The sequence below is a fragment of the Electrona antarctica genome (genome assembly GCF_951216825.1).
Source record: "Electrona antarctica genome assembly, chromosome: 14".
Classification (NCBI taxonomy): Eukaryota; Metazoa; Chordata; class Actinopteri; order Myctophiformes; family Myctophidae; genus Electrona; species Electrona antarctica.
The window spans coordinates 45,654,599-45,672,367 of NC_136795.1; the positions used below are offsets into that span (position 1 = coordinate 45,654,599).

The 17,769-nt window shown below is 40.7% G+C and overlaps 2 protein-coding genes across 9 annotated transcripts in view; both read left to right on the forward strand.

Annotated features, from left to right (window-relative positions):
• Positions 1 to 6,958, forward strand: part of rhot1a (ras homolog family member T1a) — a 34,958-nt gene extending 28,000 nt beyond the window's left edge. For 3 of the 8 annotated variants that reach the window (XM_079521026.1, XM_079521027.1, XM_079521028.1), the window contains 2 exons: positions 3,457 to 3,606; positions 5,763 to 6,958. In XM_079521026.1, the coding sequence (XP_079377152.1) occupies positions 3,457 to 3,606; positions 5,763 to 5,880 (268 nt within the window). In that variant the 3' untranslated portion in view covers positions 5,881 to 6,958. Of the gene's footprint in view, positions 1 to 817; positions 1,060 to 3,456; positions 3,607 to 5,762 lie in introns of those variants that run through there. The other 5 variants (XM_079521033.1, XM_079521029.1, XM_079521030.1 and 2 more) reach the window with 5 other exon arrangements.
• Positions 6,959 to 8,969: 2,011 nt separating this feature from the next.
• On the forward strand, positions 8,970 to 17,708 carry LOC306937242 (uncharacterized protein; the record flags this gene model as incomplete). The annotated part of the gene is made up of 8 exons (XM_079520910.1): positions 8,970 to 9,032; positions 9,797 to 9,883; positions 10,971 to 11,056; positions 13,648 to 13,961; positions 14,165 to 14,269; positions 15,171 to 15,257; positions 16,670 to 16,738; positions 17,599 to 17,708. 8 exons carry the CDS (start codon positions 8,970 to 8,972, stop codon positions 17,706 to 17,708), a joined length of 921 nt encoding a protein of 306 aa, XP_079377036.1.
• Between the last annotated feature and the right edge of the window lie 61 nt (positions 17,709 to 17,769).

The window sequence follows — 17,769 nt, forward strand, 5'->3', positions numbered from 1 at the left end:
CTGCTCTGTAGTTTGGTTTGTGCTTTTGTCACACTCCTGAAAGAAAGCTGAAAACCTCATTGATTTCTGCATGTGTACACGTTTGGCTCCTTCTTAATCATTATAAAAAACAATGTTTTCATTTCTTCTTGTGCATACTGCATTCGTGTCTCTTTGCTACTTGACCACCTGCATCAATAATGGAAACAAAGTGCATGGATGAATGTTTGCCTATGACGTTTTCAGTCTTGAAGTTAAACTCGTTACATTTCTTCCGCCAAACCCACAAGAGAGGCGTTTTTAACTTTTTCCTTTTGGAAAAAGTCATTCAAATGTCTTGGAGATGCCTCCGTAATGTTCCAAGAGCCACTGAGCTTCTTGATTAGAGCACTATTATACATTCTAATTGCATTCAATTGTTGCAGCCTTTTCTGTAAATGCCTTCTACATTTGTAGGCTAGTTCTCACCCTTTCAAGAATTAGACCCAAAAAAAAGGCAGATGTTAGTTTTCAGGGGAAAAAATAAATATATATATTTATATTTATATAGCAACATGCAATTTTGACTGAAACTTTAGCTATATTATAGCTAAAATCTAAAATGATACACTTTCCCGTTTTTTAATGGGTTAATCGTCTTCTCTTGTGAGTTTATTCTCTACAACGCCCTAACTGATTTGTCTGGTGTGTTTTACATGAAATGCTAAATCAAAACATTGATGTTGATTTATTACTGTACCCACCAATCACCACCCTTTTTAATTCCATGCTGTTTTTCTATGTTGTACCGTTTTCCTGTTCTTGTGTTTTTTCCCTCCCCTCCCTCCCATCTCTGTAGGTGTTCACACATGCATGTCTGGTTGCCTCTCTTCCTCTTCTTCCTGCATGTGTCCACCCAGTGCTGATGCAGTTTGTTCGTCAGCATATTATATCATAATCATTCTGCATGCCTATTGCCTCATACAGTGTTCTTTTTAACTGGCTTTCAGTACTACTACTAGCCACAACCTAGGGCTTGCCTTGGCGCGATGTCGCCATCTGCTGGTGGTAGGGGTTAGGTGCCAGTCCCTTGCAGACTGGATAGTATAGTAGTGTTTATCCCATTTGGGCCTGACCTCGAAATATATAAAAAGAAAATCAGTTTTCTGAAATAAATATTTTCACGATTTTTGAAAAATAGCAGATCTACAAGCTCGTAGCGCGCCACTCGGTGGCGCGCTATGAGCTTGTAGATCTGCTATTTTTCAATAGCTAAATTATAACGTAATGTTTAAAACACCAAAAGGGGTTCCCGCCCAAAATGGGTTATACAAGGGGAGAGAGGGGTGGTGGTGGCGTGATCCTTTTTGTGTTGGCTTACTTTGAATGAAGTTACGTTGTGCGTGAACTGTTTTTTTCTTTGGATTTGGCCTGCTACATTCACCGGTGATATTGCGGCCTGCAATGGCTTGGTTAGGACAAAACGTAAACAAAGTAAAAAAAACTTCTGGGTGCGTATTCAGGGGCCCAGGCATGCCCAGTTATCGCTGTGTCCTGGTGATGTCCGGAGACGTACCGATGCCATTTTCTTCTTCCCGATACCAAATTCCCGATACCAGCAACTTGCGTAGTATCGGTCAATACCGAGTACCGATCCGATACCAAGGTTTGAGAAGCCACTTGACATTCTAGGAATAAATATGAATTCCATTAATAATTGTTAAACTGCAGCTACACGTAATAATGTAAATATTACAGTAAGACTAAAACGGTAGTGCAGTAACATCAACTAAAGCATTCAAAATACAAAATAATCGATTACCGTAAATGACGTATCCTTGTGATAAATTACATGGTATCGGAACTAGACTGGCATGACTCACTGATAGCATTTCAGGCAGATTCGGCAGCTTTTCCGATACTGGCTTTGGTATCGGAACAACTCTAGTGATGTCTCCTTTAACCTGCGGCCGTGGGAGTTGACCATTAATAGCATGATCATGACACTAAACTATCCATTTCTGGCATACGGCTTAATTTATACTTTGTAAAAACGACCACGTCATAAAATATTAAAAAAACAAACGTTTTGACGCATTGACACTTTTTCAGTTGAAAGTATAATAAGAATGTATTTGTCATTGGGAGTGGTCATTTAATGAGGTATATCACGGTCATATATACACACCACATTGACAGCAGTTCAACTGTAAGTGGGTTTGGCTGGCCCAGAATTAAGGTTCCGCATTGTTGCCTGTTGGCACGGGTCAGGGTTGGGGTCAGGCAACGTAGAGCCAGCATTTGAACCCATGTTGTAATTATGTAGGTTCTTCTTACCCAGATCTACATTATGACAACATGGGTTCAAATGCGGCCGATGACTCGCGATTCACCTTCTGCATTTATCTTCCACCTCCCTGCATGTCATCTATTATTATTCAGCTCCACCAACAAAGTTCTTTCAAGACTTCATCAACAAAAATGAGAAGTTGCTAAGGATCATATAGGCAGATGAATAACGTTAATGTCTAGTTGGCCATCAGAGCGATTTGTTTGTTACAGTAAAACCTTCCAGTGCCGCTACTGTACACAGCATGTCATGGTTCTTCTGAGGAACCATGACATGTTTTACTTAGAATAACTAAAGAAACCTTGAATGCAAAGAACAGGAAGTGCTGCCGTGGTCTGTGTGCTTATACAAACTGTAAACGGGTGTTGGTTGGCGAGGGTTCGATAATGGCTAAATAGAAGGAGATCCAAGGCTACTCTGTTGCAGTCGACAGCCGAAACGTGTTGGACGTTTTTTTTTTAACGCTCTTTGCCGAGCTGGTGCCATTTAAATAAAGGCTTTTTATACTCTACTGCAACAGAGTGCCTTGGATCTTCTTCCGTTTTGCAACTAAAGAAACCTTGTTGGAAAGTGTCAAATTCACTTTTTACTTGACCACAGCTAACTGTCGTCCAGATATTGATCGTCTCTGCCCACGAACCCTGATCTAAGAGAACATTCATTTTCCCCATCAGCATAGAACCATAAGTTAGGCTTAATAGTCCAGACCACTCGTAGCTTGTATACATAATCTTTACATATTCAGGATCAATTTGTAGTACTATTAAAACATACAAAAATAGGGATGGTGGGTCATGCATTTGTCAAAACTAAACCAAACAAACCCTGCAATGAATTTGATTAGATAACCATGTACTAGGAACAGTCCTCAGCTGTGGCTGCCATGCGGTGTGTAAATGCGGTGTGTGTATTAGCCTGGCTGACGCAGTGTGTTTCTTTTCTTCGAATGCCGTTTTATTTGACCAGGTTTGATTTGGGCTCATGGTTTGTGTTGTCAGGTGAGGGTGGGGTGTTTGGGTGGAGGTTGAAGTTGCCTACTGTATTCGTGTGTGTGTGTGTGTGTGTGTACTGTGTGTATGTGTTCTGTCTGTGCCCGTTGTGGGTGTGTGTGTGTGTGTGTGTGCGTGCGTGTGTGTGTGTACTGTAAGGCTACGGGGCTGGGTGGAGGGTGTGGGGTCCTACCTGCTGGCTGAGGAGGATGATCTCGGCCTGAGTCATCAGGTTACAGCCATCTCCCACGTAGAGGAATCCATCTACATGGAGGCCTCTGCTAAACCACCCCAGCCTCTTCCACACAGGTAAAGACAGAGCGCAGACCTAAGGGCAGAGGACCCGCGCGCGTGTAGATGGGGGTGGGTTGTGTACGCCAGTATGTGTGTGGAACATGTGTGTGTGTGTGTACACTATGTTGGTGACTGTGTCTGTAACATAGCGACTAGCACAGATTAATTTAATTGCTAATACAACCATACATAGGACCATGCAGAAATCTTAAATCTTAGACCGTCTGAGTCGGCGACATTTGTTTCAAGAGAGGTACTGCTGCCGGTGACGAATTGTACAAGAATTCTCATGTGTGTCAATGGCCTCAACTAGAGCAACTGACATTTGGGGCCTATTCCGTGAGTGGTTGGCTTGTCTGCCTGGCTGCGTACTGAGGACTCTGTCTGTAGTGGGCTACACAAGGGCACCGGGCACGAGGACCTCCCACATTATTAACCCATTTAGACCTCACATCGAAATTTAAAAAATGTCCTCTAAATCATGACAGTTTTCTGAAATACCTGTTTCTATGTCAGTGGTGGTGCTCAATATTTCATGTCAAGGACCCCCAAAATGATATGTAATTGGCCACCGACCCCCATCTGAAAATATGTTGTTACAGGAACCCCTCAGAAGCAAAGATTTGAGTTAAAGACGCTCTGAAAGAATATATATTCCAAGATTTGTGCTACATTTTCACGATTTTTCAACAATAGCAGACCTACAAACTCGTAGCGCGCCACTCGGTGGCGCGCTATGAGCTTGTAGATCTGCTATTTTTCAATAGCTAAAGTATTACATAATGCTTAAAACACCAAAAGGGGTTAACATACGTGGATGTACTCAAGAAAGACGCAGGAGTGCAATGAAACTCCAGCGAACTGGCCAGATATGGAGAACCTGGATGACTGGAACCAACGATGGAGGGCTCGTCTGAGGATGACCTAGAGAGATGTGTGTGTGAGACTGTGCGGATATAGACCGATTCAGAAAAGGGTCTCATTGTCGCAGGCAACGTATTTCCTGTAGGCGGAGACGACATATCTGCGGTGTAAACAGTCGGCTCTTCTACGACAATGAATGGGAAAGTGTAACGCAAAGATGCCCAGAACATCGGGATGAACCTGTGTAGTTTATGGCTGCTCCAACAGTGGTGGCAACGTTCAACTTTGGAGAGAAACGGAATGTCAAGAAATACACCGTGGTGGCTGACACCAAGAGTAATGGTTGAGACGAAGCATTGAAGGGTCCTGAAAGATACATAACGTCAGTCTTAACCAATACCCAATCTTTCTGTTGTATGAACACAAGGCTGCTGTACTTTATACCTCATACTAAGAGGTATCATAGTCTGCACAGCTATGCTATGCTTAGTTGTCGTCAAACATGGCGCTGAAAACACACTGTTTCCCAGAGGTTGAAGAATGTAATTACCAATTATTGTCGAATGGCATGTCGAAGGATAAGCCAGCTGACATGAAATGAGACAATGTTTCAGAGCGGAGGTGGGTGTTACACGACTATTCCTTAGCAAAGGTCTGAATTGTTTCCTCTGTTTTGTTTTTGCCCATCTGTGTGTATTAGCTATACGTTAGAACTTAGAACGTCAGCCTCTTTGCCTCTGTCTCTGCGTCCCACAGGCAACATCACTCCTCTGTTCACCCTGCTGCTGCTTCGCTGTGTTTCATCCTGCCTCCCAAGCCACGCCAAATGACAAGAGAAAAGCCTGTTGTTGCCGAGCATGTGTGATGGAAACAAATGTAGTAGTTTTTATACTGGATAAGGTCTTGATGTAGGGCCATGGGTTCCCAAGTCTTTCCATGGCAAGAACCGCAATGTATCGTTGCTGTCGGACAGAAACCTTCTATCTCCATATTCATCTTTTTTTTTTTTTATTAACACCATACTTACTCACAAGTATGAAAGGTAGCAGATCTACAAGCCCTAGCTATAAGTATTTCCCCCATGACGGAGCCAATATATAAATGCCGGAACTCCCTGGCAGCTCCCACTTTGAAAACCTTTGATTTATGGGAAATGGACTCTGCCAGGAGGTTTCCATGTGTGACGGAAATTGACTTTTTGTTTTGTCATTTGGCAACTGGTCCCAATTTTGATTTAAAACTGTTTTTTTGTTTGTTTTTTTTTATCTTAATTTCTTTCTCCCTCTCTCCCTTTCACTCTGACACAGGCACATGGCTCAAGCGGACGTGAAGAACTCGACGTTCTGGCTCCGAGCGAGCGTGGGCGCCACCGTCTGCGCCGTGCTGGGCTTCGCCATGTACAGAGCGCTGCTCAAGCAGCGATGAACGGCCCCCTCAAACGCATGAGACAAATTCTTCCTCCTCCACCCTCGTTTCCCCGAAAGACTAAAAGACAACCCAACCAACCAATCCCGTGGCCTCAGGCACACCTCATCCCCCCCCCCCCCGCCCCCAAAAGAAAATAATAATAATGAAAACATACAAGAAGACGGAAACCATAGATTTAATTTTTATATACATTTGAAACTGAAGAACAATGTTTATTATTTGTAAGCCAAGTTATGTTCTCCCTCTTTTGTTGATCGGGGCATGTGAGAGGTTCTTGGGCAATATCAAGTAAGAAAACATTCAAAATGTTAACTGCAGGCATTCTGGGTTCTGCTGGTCTCGTCTAGTCCAGGTCAGACATTAGTAGTCGGTGGTTGAATTAACAGATGATTGTAAATCCAGACGTTTGGTCCCCCCCCCCTCAGGTCAGTATTATTATTATTATTATTTAGATTGTTGTGTAGAATAGATCAGAGGCAGAAGAGGGCAGCAAACACGCACCGGTAACAGTGAAAAGGGACTGCAGTTGTATATTCCTCCTGTGTTTTTAGGACGGTGTCTCCCAGCTACCAGATAGCTGAAGGTTAGTTTGCCACGGTGAATGGCCTGCAGCTCTTCACACTGCACACACAGCAACACAGCAAAGCCATTTTTTTTAACAGCATAAAGTTCATGGGTGTGGTGCACATTTCCTTTCTTTGAGATTAATTTATTAACCTGTTATTATTTTGTGTCAATGTAATATTTTGTTTTGAGTGTCCTCCATTTTCCCTTTTTTTTTTTTTGCTCTGCACTGCGTGACACACACTTGGTCATGCACTTTTTGTATTTAGTATTCACAGTCTACTTCATGACTATCTGCCTCTTGTTTTTATTTTTCTGGTTTTCAAATAGAGCCTTACCTGTCATATTCTATTTTTATGAAATCGTAGACACTATACGGAGCTAGAGATGATGCTGTTATTAACAACAACAGGCCATTCAACGCACCTGTCCCACCTTAAAAAGAGAACTATGGAAATGTTTATTCTCATTGACTTTTCCAGCATTTACAATAAAGAACTGTGTGATCGCGTCTGACCTCATGTCTGTTATTGAGCTATGAAATGTGGCACGTGATCGTGCCACATTTCGTCTGCTGTGTCTCCTGGTGGGGAACGACTGCCGACTAGTCGGAATCGGCGAGGTGTTGTACGACCTCAAACTTGGCCGTGGTTAGCACTGGCGGAAAGTACTCGGGTACACATTTGAGGCATATTTACTGGAGTTTTTCCAAATATAAATGCTTTTACTTCTACAGAGGAAAATATTGTACTTTGCACCGAAAGGGAAATTCTTGGCCAAAACCGAATACCGAATATAGGAAACGGATGGCTGAAAACCGAATACCGAAAATCCGAATATGATTAATATTATATATCTTTTTTTCCTACCATTGCTGTCATGGCCGACCTTAAAGCTACCTGATTTATGGCAAAAGGAATGGTTATGGCAAAACTTAACTTAAATCATAATCACTATTATGGGTCCATAAAACATTTATTCAGCTCTTTTGAATGCATTAATTGCATACACTATTCGGTGATATATTTTCTGCCTATTTGGGCCTAAACTGAATAGGCCGAAAAATATTTTTTAGCCATTTTCTGCTGAATATTTTCTGTGGCCGAATATTCGGTGCATCACTATTAGTTATTGTAGATTTTGTTTAATACAAAAAAAGTAGTGGTGTGCATCTCTCCCTTACAAGACGATTCGATACGTATCGATACGCATGGGCTACGATGCGATTCGGGGACGATACATTTTATATACAGAACGATTCGATTCGATTCGATTCAGTCCAAATCGATACGATTTCGATTTTGTGGAACTTCATGGAATTTGATGCGATGCGATTCGATACGATGCGATCTGACACATTTAACCTTCTATATATTTTTTATTTGAAGCTAGAGCTATAAAGAATAGGGTTGGGACTTCATTAAAAAACATCTAATTAATTGGAGGCTTTGTGATTGATTAATTCATCTCAATTAATCACATTTTAATCGCATATCAATAGGCCTATTTGACCTGAGCAGTGAGCTTTTTTCCCAAATTTGGATATGAGTGAATCAATGAATAGTGACTACATAAGCATAGGCAATAAAACAAGTAGTAATAATAATAGTGATAATAATATTATTTATATAATGCTTCTCTGAGTACTTAAAGACACTTTTCAAGGAGAACATGAGAAAACAAATAAAAACAACTTTATTAGAGAAAAACTAAGACTATGGAATAAAATAAATTAAAGCTATAGCAATATTCCAGAGGTGGGTTTGAATTTATAGGTGGTGGCATGTCTCTGAGTTTTGGAAGTGCATAGTTTGACAGGTCTGACTGCTATTTTCTTGTGAAATGGAACATTCTGCATGAGTAGGCTACTTTCACTTGTACCAACAGACTTTTTTTTTTTTTTTTTTTTTTTACTTGTAACTGAGTGTTTCTAGATTGTGTTATTGATATCTTCTTCCTGTTGAGGACGATCCATGCCCTGGTCTTGGCCTGCGGCTGCCAACTCAACGATCGTGTAGCGTCATTGGTTTCTTCTTACTACTTGTGGGGAATGTTGTGTAGAGGCTGTCACATTTGTGATGTAATGATATAACTAAAAGAAAAAGGTACAAAGACATGCACATCCAATCCCAACTTGGGAAGGTGCTGAGCGATGAGTAGTAGTATTCACAGATAAAGAAAATAAGATACCTGCACACTGTGGGCTCCGATGCTTGTGAGGTGCCTTTATTTGCACAACAAATTGACTGACGTTTCGAGCGTTTCGAAACGTCAGTCAATTTTAACCACAGCATTCACATCTTGAATAGGATCTAAAATGGAATGGTACCTTTTTTTAAGGTGTCCCTTCTCAGTGGCTACATATCTATGCTGTGTGGCGGTCGTCATTGAAGAGTGAAGTTCGCTTTTCATGTTTGTTGACGTCCGAATAGAGAAGTAAAGAGGTGAATGTGTCACTGTGTGAGGAGGAAGTTAGAGCAGCATACACAGGTACACACAACTATAAGCTACAGCAAGCCACCATGTCGATTGACAGGAATAGATTAGTGTTCGAGGGCTTCTTAAAAAAGCAAAAAGATACTATGGTAAGATGGAATTTAAAAAAAATACATTTGTTGTCTAGAAATGTTTGACCTACTATTGATCAGTATTACCTACCAGTATCATAATTATTCATCAAATTATTACCTATCATACCTATTGATCAACACCACCTGTACCTACAGTGCCTACCTACCTATATCTATATATCTGTGATCTAATAACTCCTTTTCATTTGTCTCTTGAAAAAGTTTGTTTATCAAAACAACTACACTATAATGACTATATCGATCTATCTACCGTCTTCTCTCTAGAAAATGCGGTGGTCGACGTATTGGTTCAGACTCCAAAATACAACATTGTTTTTCTACAACAAGAAAGGTGGCAGTGCAGTAAGTAATACATCTGCTGTAATGGAACAAATGTATACATGTTCTAAAAGTCAATATTATTTATATACATTGAAGCTAGCCTATCGGCGTCACCAATATTAGGGACAAACACTCTTTAAAGTGTTATGTTGGTGGTGTGCTCCTGTACATTTATGTATTCATCTATGTATTGATTTTAATGCATGTTGATCCCATCACTCCACAGTTACATCTGAGGGGCCTGTACTACATCTACACTGTGAGTCCACCATGATATATTACAATCCATTCATTCGACTGTGTTTAGAGATTTTGGACAGTACGTGACTTGTGCTTATTGATGCGTTAATAATAGTTGTGCTTATAGTGATGTGTTGTTAATAGTTGTGTTTAGGTGCATACCTGGTGCATTAATTGTGTTGAATGTCACTTGGCAGGTTCAGTCGGTGAGGGAGCTGCCGAAGGAGGACAGCAATGGCTTTGTGTTTGAAATCACCATGACCAATGGGAAGAGAAAGGTGCTGGTGAGTCATTCCTGCTATTCGAATGAATGCCACAACGCTCGCCCCAAAACACACTCGCCCCAGGACAAATCCGTCGACCTATTCCTAAACGTAACCTCAGTAATCGGTGCCAAAATCTAACCTTATTCCTAAAAGTAACCTCAGTAAAATGGTGCCAAAACCTAACTTTATTCATAATCTTAACCTCAGTAAAACTATCCCTAACCCTAAACTTATGTCTTGGGGCGAGCATAGGCGAACCCAGGCTTTTATTTTTGTTTGCATTCGACTCTAAAGATCTTAACCTCGTTAAATGGTAAATAAAATGGTAAATGGTGCATTTATATAGCGCCTTTATCCAAGGCGCTTTACATAGATTGTGCATTACATTCACCCATTCACACACAGGAGCAATTTGGGGTTCAGTGTCTTGCCCAAGGACACTTCGACATGTAGACAGGAGGAGCCGGGATTCGAACCGCCGACCCATGGATCATTGGACGACCTGCTCTACCTCCTGAGCCACAGTCGCCCGCTAAAACCATAAGGCATGCACCCAATCATGCTGGGGGTCATAGGGGTGTAGGTCCATGCTTCTGCGTTTGATATCCGACTGGGGATATGTTTTATCCATGCTTCGGGTCAGACTGAATTAAATGCATGCATGTCCTAGTTTTAGTTTGTCCATAACAAATAATTACAAAAACATAGTGTTCAGGACGTCTGGTTTCAGGGTAAGGGAGGGCCTATGAGGGCCTTCTCCTCATAGTCCATTAATCCAAGTCTTAGTTGGACCAAGACTTCAATTTGTATGCCTTTTGCCCTGTGCAGATTGCACATCTTTTATTCTGCCAGTCTTTCAGTAACTTTCAATAGCCGTTGTCAAATAAACATTAGAATGTTCTCAATCTCCACCAACCCGGAAAGGCTGGTCTCTGAATGATTATTATAACACTATTTTACAGATTTGTTCATTAAATCAACCAATAATCGATCAGTCCCTAATATGAAGGCTTAATCACATTCTGACAATGTTGTGTTGTAAGTGACTCATACAATGACCCTGTGCGTGTGTGCGTGCGTGCATGTGGGTGTGTGTGTGTCACAGGCTGCAGAGACAGCTGCTTTGAGAAAGGAATGGATCGGGCAGCTATGGCAAGCCATGCACCTCGCTAACCCCGAGGGCAGCACGCGGTAAGATGATAAGACCAGTCTCGCTGGGCAGACATGTCTGGCCAGCGAACTATAGTCGCAACGTGCAACCAGTTGCAAGACATTGCAGCATTGCAGTCTGGACTGGCCAGTTGCACACCGGTGCCTTTGGGGAAATGGTTGCAACTAGTTGCGTTGCGAATCATTGGAGTGGACTGGCCTTTACACAATGGTTTCCACTGTAAATAACCTAAAGATTTAATACCACTGTGTGTAATGTAGTGTAATGTAAAACACGTTTAATGTGTTAATGTACTTTTACTTTACCATTACATGCATGAATATCTCCTTTGCTGCAGGTGCTTTTTTCACAACAGCTGTTTACATATGCAAAGCACCTCTATGGATTGTAGAATTGCTTGCTCATTAATTAATTAATTCATTCATTCATTCATTCATTCATTAATTCATTCATTTTTTTGACCTACAGTAAGTGGGACAAATCAAATATCATGCACGTCCCACCCCCAGTTTGCGTAGTCCGTAAGCAAGGACCCCAAATTCTAGGGGGAATAAATATCATAGTGATTTTTGATAAGGTAGAAAACATGTGATAATATTGCAGCAGTGGTAGCTTTCTGTGTTTTATCAATCCATTAATAACCCCATGCCAAAACACACGTTTCAAATGTAGCCTAAACTTGTACATGGACACTATTTAGGGATGGGAAATATCGATTAATGCATTAATTAGTCTTGTCTGTCACATCACATGCAAAAGCAGAGATGTTTCGATTAATTCGATTAGTTATTAACTGTTACGTTTAACCGACTAATTTCTTAACGGCGATTAATCGATTAACGATTAACTATTAACATCCCTACTTCAAACTGATGGTTCTCAGCTATTGACCCTCTCTTTTTGAAAAATGGTGTGCATATAGCTCAATCCAATACACTATAGAGCACATTTAAAAAAACAATGTTGAACCAAAGTGCTGTACACTCTGTAAACAAAGGGAGAAAAAATATATATACTAAAATACCAAGTGCAAAACAACAGTACACAATAAACAGGGCAACATATGCATAATGCCTAGTGGAAAGAGCAACTCTTAGTCCAGAACCTTTGAACATCAAGGAGCACAAAGTTAGTTTTCAAACGTCATTTAAACAAAGGCAAGGTTTGGGACGATTGTTCCACAATGTGGACGCTTCAACGGAAAATGACCTAGATCAGACTGATATGTTCTCTATTACTGGCAGTGACAACATACTTAGTGACTACTATACATTGCACAAGATGCTGCACTTCTGTTTTCAAGATGTTACACAAAGGTTTCCTCTCTAAATAACCTAAAGTTGTAATACCATGATCATAGATTCTAAGGAAATTATGATTCATTCATTGAAAGCGTTCATTCATTCTTGACAGAGTAAAGAGTAAGCATCGATTATCCGGCGCCAACAATATATATTCAAAGATTTGTGCCGCATTTTCACGATTTTTCAAAAAATAGCAGACCTACAAGCTTGTAGCGCGTCACTCGGTGGCGCGCTATGAGCTTGTAGATCTGCTATTTTTCAATAGCTAAAGTATTACATAATGCTTAGTTAAAACACCAAAAGGGGTTCCCGCCCAAAATGGGCTAAATTTCATCACCACCACTTGTACCATCTGGGGGGAATCATTCTCATGGTGATTTTTTGGAAAGGTATACACGCACCCCTAGTGCTAGACACTATGCTATAGCATTGTATAAGGAAATGCATTATGGAATTCAATCAATCAAATATAATGTACGTGTGTAATAATAGCATTTATTTTTACCAATACATATTTGCAGCAGCTTTTCACTAGCTGTTTACATGGCAAAATTGTACCACTGTACTATTTGCAAACTGTTAATGTAGTATTCAATCAATCAATAAAAAAAAGACACGTGTGAAGTGAGGGGCGTCCACGCCATACAGTGTCCTAAACAAACATTAAAGTCCATAGACTTTGCTGGCAAATGATTTACGTAATAAGTGCTCTTAAATGGCTACCATAGGATGCTAGCACCCCTATAAAAAAACTCACTATCCCAAACCAGTAAATTATATTATTTTCATATACAGGTACTGTAGGCTATTGACCCGTCTCATTTTCTGGTATAGTGTTATAATACAAGACAGCACACATAAAGCTACCACTGGTGAAACGATATCACATATTTTCTAACTCTAGAGATGTATACCTGGTCAAAGATAACTATGAGCATTATTCCCCTCAGATCAACCCTACCGGCTCACAGACTATGGGCTCCATTTTCGTGACCGCTAAACCCCTTATCCCTAAACTTCTTTGCCTTTTTTTTTTTTTACTATTTTGGAAAAAAAAATGTAATAGTTCAACTAGCCAATCTACATTGACACGTTGTGAGCTTGTAGACTGGCTATTTTAACTATTCAAAAATGTGTTGCAAAATAGTAAAAAAAAGGCATAAGGGGTTTAGCGGTGACGGAAATGGAGCCCATATATGTTCCATTCTAAATCTATAAACTTACAGTGAATTTGATGTTACTGTGATAAATTCTGCTTCACAAGGGTGTACAGCAATTACATACTTTCCCCACATTTTATCACATAGAAACACTGGTTCTTCTGACAGCCTGGATGTTTGTCACCAACGTGAGAGGGTGCACTCCAGCATTCCCGTCAGCTCAGCCTGTGACGATGACACCGCCCTGGCTGTTCGGCCCTTCTCGGCCCCCGCGTGTCCTACCCAGAACCTCCGCCAGAACACTACCGCCTTCTCTTCCATGTCCTTCTTCTCGGAGCAGCCGGACAGTGAAGATCTTGCCATGGATGACACAGCGCTGGTCCGCCGTCATGAGTCTCATGGCGTTCACGTTTCATGTCTAATTGAAGAAGAGCCTATCTATGAAAACATAGTATCAGTCTGTAAGTCCTCACAGGGATAAAGTTTTGAGTGTGTTGTTTTGAATACTTTATTAGTCAGAAATGTAAACGGCACAAGGTACAGTCCTTGGACGATTTAAAACATAAACATTATATAAATTAATTGACACAAACAATTCCAATAGATTTCGTGCAAAGTGTGTAAAACTTAAACAACCGGGAAGTGCTAAAGGTTGTGTTTTCAGGTGATGGACACGCCGACGAACATGAGACCAGTGGCTTCAAGAATGAGGAGGAGACACAGGAAGAGGTGGAAGAGGCAGACTATGACATTTTACCACCTCCAAAGGGTGAGTACCAGAGTTGTTTTCGTCGACTAAAACGAAGACGAAAAATGTTCGTCGACTACCTTTTTCCACTGACGAAAACTAAATGGAAACTACATGAAAACTAAGCTATGACGACTACAACTAAGACTAAATATACTGACAATTTCGTCAACAAATAAAAACTAGACTCAAATATTAGGAAGGGACTAGTGGACAAGAGATCCAGTATAAGTCATTTTACACTTGGTTGCATGCTGCAAATAGCAGATCTACAAGCTCACAACGCGTCACGCTGCGACGCATTGTGGACTTGTAGATCAGCTATTTTCAGCAAGTGAAAAAAGAACAGTCATTACAACGGCACCAAGGCCTGCCAAAATACATTTTAGTCGACTAAATCAACTGTAGATTTAGTCGACTAAAATCTTATGATATTTAGTCGACTAAAACTAGACTAACACTAAGACATTCCAGGTGACTAAAATGTGACTGAAAGTCTGAAACGAAATGAAAACTATTGAAGAGACTATGACTAAAACTAAAACTAAAACTTGCTGCCAAAAACAACACTGGTGAGTACAGACTATAGTACCGTCTGTGTAGACTGCTGTGACCAGAATTAACACTGTGTTAACCCCCTGTTGAAAACAGCCAATCTATGTGACATGTTGATGCCACGTCGGTAGATGCAACGTGTTGCAAGCTTATTGTAGATCTGCTATTTTCGTTGTTGAGAAAATAACTAAAACATTTATGTTTTAGTTTAATGATATGATACAAAGGTTGAAATGGGATACATGCCCACACCAACCCTCCTCGGGCAGTGCTGGGATTCATAATTTAACGTCAATTAAATATCATTGCATTTCTAACGTGTAATATGAACAGACAAAGATAATTATGACTATTGCGTCCTCTTTAGTGATGCGTCAAATGAATGGTTCATCAGAGGAGGACTTGTCTCAGGGCGAGGAGCTGTATAATGTTCCTGTGTCCTACAGGCTTCAAGGTGAGATTATCTTCTACACATACATGATATGTACCGTGGCTTGCGAGGTTATTAGTTCAGGCAGTATACAATTCAATTCAATTCAAAGGGCTTTATTGGCATGAGAAAACATACGTTTACATTGCCAAAGCAGAAAGCACAATACAACAATACAGCAATACAATCAAAACAAAAAATATGTACATTTGAACGTCAGAATCTTCAATAGATCAATTTCTATATTGTACCAAGATCACTGGATGCAGGTATAGTGCAGGAATATACACAATGATTAGTCTTTAGGGTGGTTGTGTTCCGTTTGATATCCTTCTCCTATCACAGCAACTCACAAATCTTGCTGCTGTGTTTGCTATTGTTGTACTTCGCCCAGCAGATATGGGAGTTTTTTGTCATTGGTCATGTTTTCAAAATCTCCGTGTGTGGTTGTAATCTGTGGGAAGTATGTGTCTCTGATGTCTTTCTTGGTACAATGGACAGATGGTTAGGAAGTGTAGCTCGGTTTCCACTTCATTTTGTGTGCAGTGGGTGCATAGTCTGTCTTCTCTCGGGATTGAGACGTTACACTCATGCACCTTACTATGTGGGTGTATACGGACGGTGTTATGCAAGACGGGTTATATAAGCTCACCTAAATCTGCGTTCCTTCTGCGTGTATGTGTCCCTGGTTTGTTGTTATGCGGCTGTTGTTATTGTATATCCATCTCCCTACTATTATTTAGTAGGGAGATAATAGTCTGAAATATTATATATATCAATATAATATCATATCCACACTTGTTGGTTCAATCTATTTGTGAGTTATCTGACTGAACTAAATTCAGTATTTATAACAGTGGTTCCCAAAGTGGGGTCCGGGGACCCCCAGGGGTACTTGAGGGAGTTCTAGGGGGGACCCAGCTAAATGATAATTTGTAACCAAATGGACCCTTATGGGTCTGTAACTCAAATGGAACCAAATGGACCCTAACGGGTCCATTTGGTTCCATTTGTACACTCTCAGAGTTAAATTAACAGTGGTTTTACAATATAAATTGGGGTACCAGAGATAGAAATGCCATTAAATCGGGGGTCCGTAGCATAATGCGTGTGAAACTGGGGGTCCTTGAAATTAATATGTTTCGGAATCACTGCTAGAGCCGTACAAATCCTCCCTTATCGGGGTCACTGGCATATGTTTTCAAATGGGGGGTCTGTGGCCTAATAGATGTTGATTTGGGGGTCCTTGACACGAAAAAGTTTGGAAAACCACTGATTTATAAAACCCACAGACAGACTTAACCACTTTCACTTTACAAATATTCAAATGTAGCAAAAATGGCAATGTTACGAGCTCACAAATCGTCACGGTGTGAAAACCGCTGCCCGACAGCAACGGTATTCTCAAAGTAGGAGTGTTATTGTGATCATTTCAGAAGACCAAGAGACGACGGAGAACATCTACGACGTCCCAAGCACTCTCTGGAGGACAATAACGTCAGACGGTAAGTCTGCCTTCATCATGTCACTGTCACTTCACTGGATGACCTGTTCACGTCTCAAATGATGGCATAGAGCAGGGGTTCTCGAACGTAACAGACCCCCAAGTTAGGTTGTGGTTGACGGTTGATTCTGTCATAGGGACAGGTGGAATAGTTAACTGTACTTATTGCATTCAAGTGAATTGAATTACTCCTCATTTGACTGGGGACCCCCTAAAGAACCCTGAACTCCATTTTGAAAAGCACTGTTTTTTTTGCGGGGCCATGTATCTTACTTACTCCACTCCGGCACAAATGATCATAGATCCTTAGATCTTAATAAGAATGAATGGCAGTGGTGAAACGACTGGCCAATTGCTCTTGTCTGTTTTACTATACAGTTTTGTTCCTTAGGCAAACAGTGAAAATAGTGAATATGGATCCGCAATTTTCAATTTTCTATATATAATGACACGCCCAAAATAGGAACAGTTTGAAAAGCCACTCTTAAGCTGTGTTTCTGAGTTCAAATGTAATGATTTGTCTTCAAAAATCAATGCTATTGAACACCCTTTACGTATGTGTTGGTTAAAACAATATTTAACCAATGGAAAGTATTAAAAAATGCTTCTGTGAAAACCTCCTAACTCCATTGGATCCTCAAACTATCTGCCAAACCAGCTAACTCCACCTGTTTAGCCATATTGTTTTCTTTTTTTTCATGAATCACCCTTTATGTCTGTGTGTTGGTTAAAAAAAATCCCAATGAAAAGTATTAAAAAGCGCTTTGACAAAAAAAACCTAAATCCACTTGAGCTGATTTTTTTTCTCTTACTCTCTCTCTCTCTCTCTCTCTCTCATATTCCATTTGTTTGTGGTTGCAGAGGGGGATCTGGAGGAGGGTGGGAGCCTGCTGGAGGAGATGATGGCCAGTCTCGAGGGAGGCTGGGGGGCCAGAGATACTGCAGCACCAGCTAGACTAGAAGAACACTGAGCGCTGGACACAGCTTTGAATTCTCTCTGCTGATAAGTTTGGCTTCTGTAAATAGTCCTCG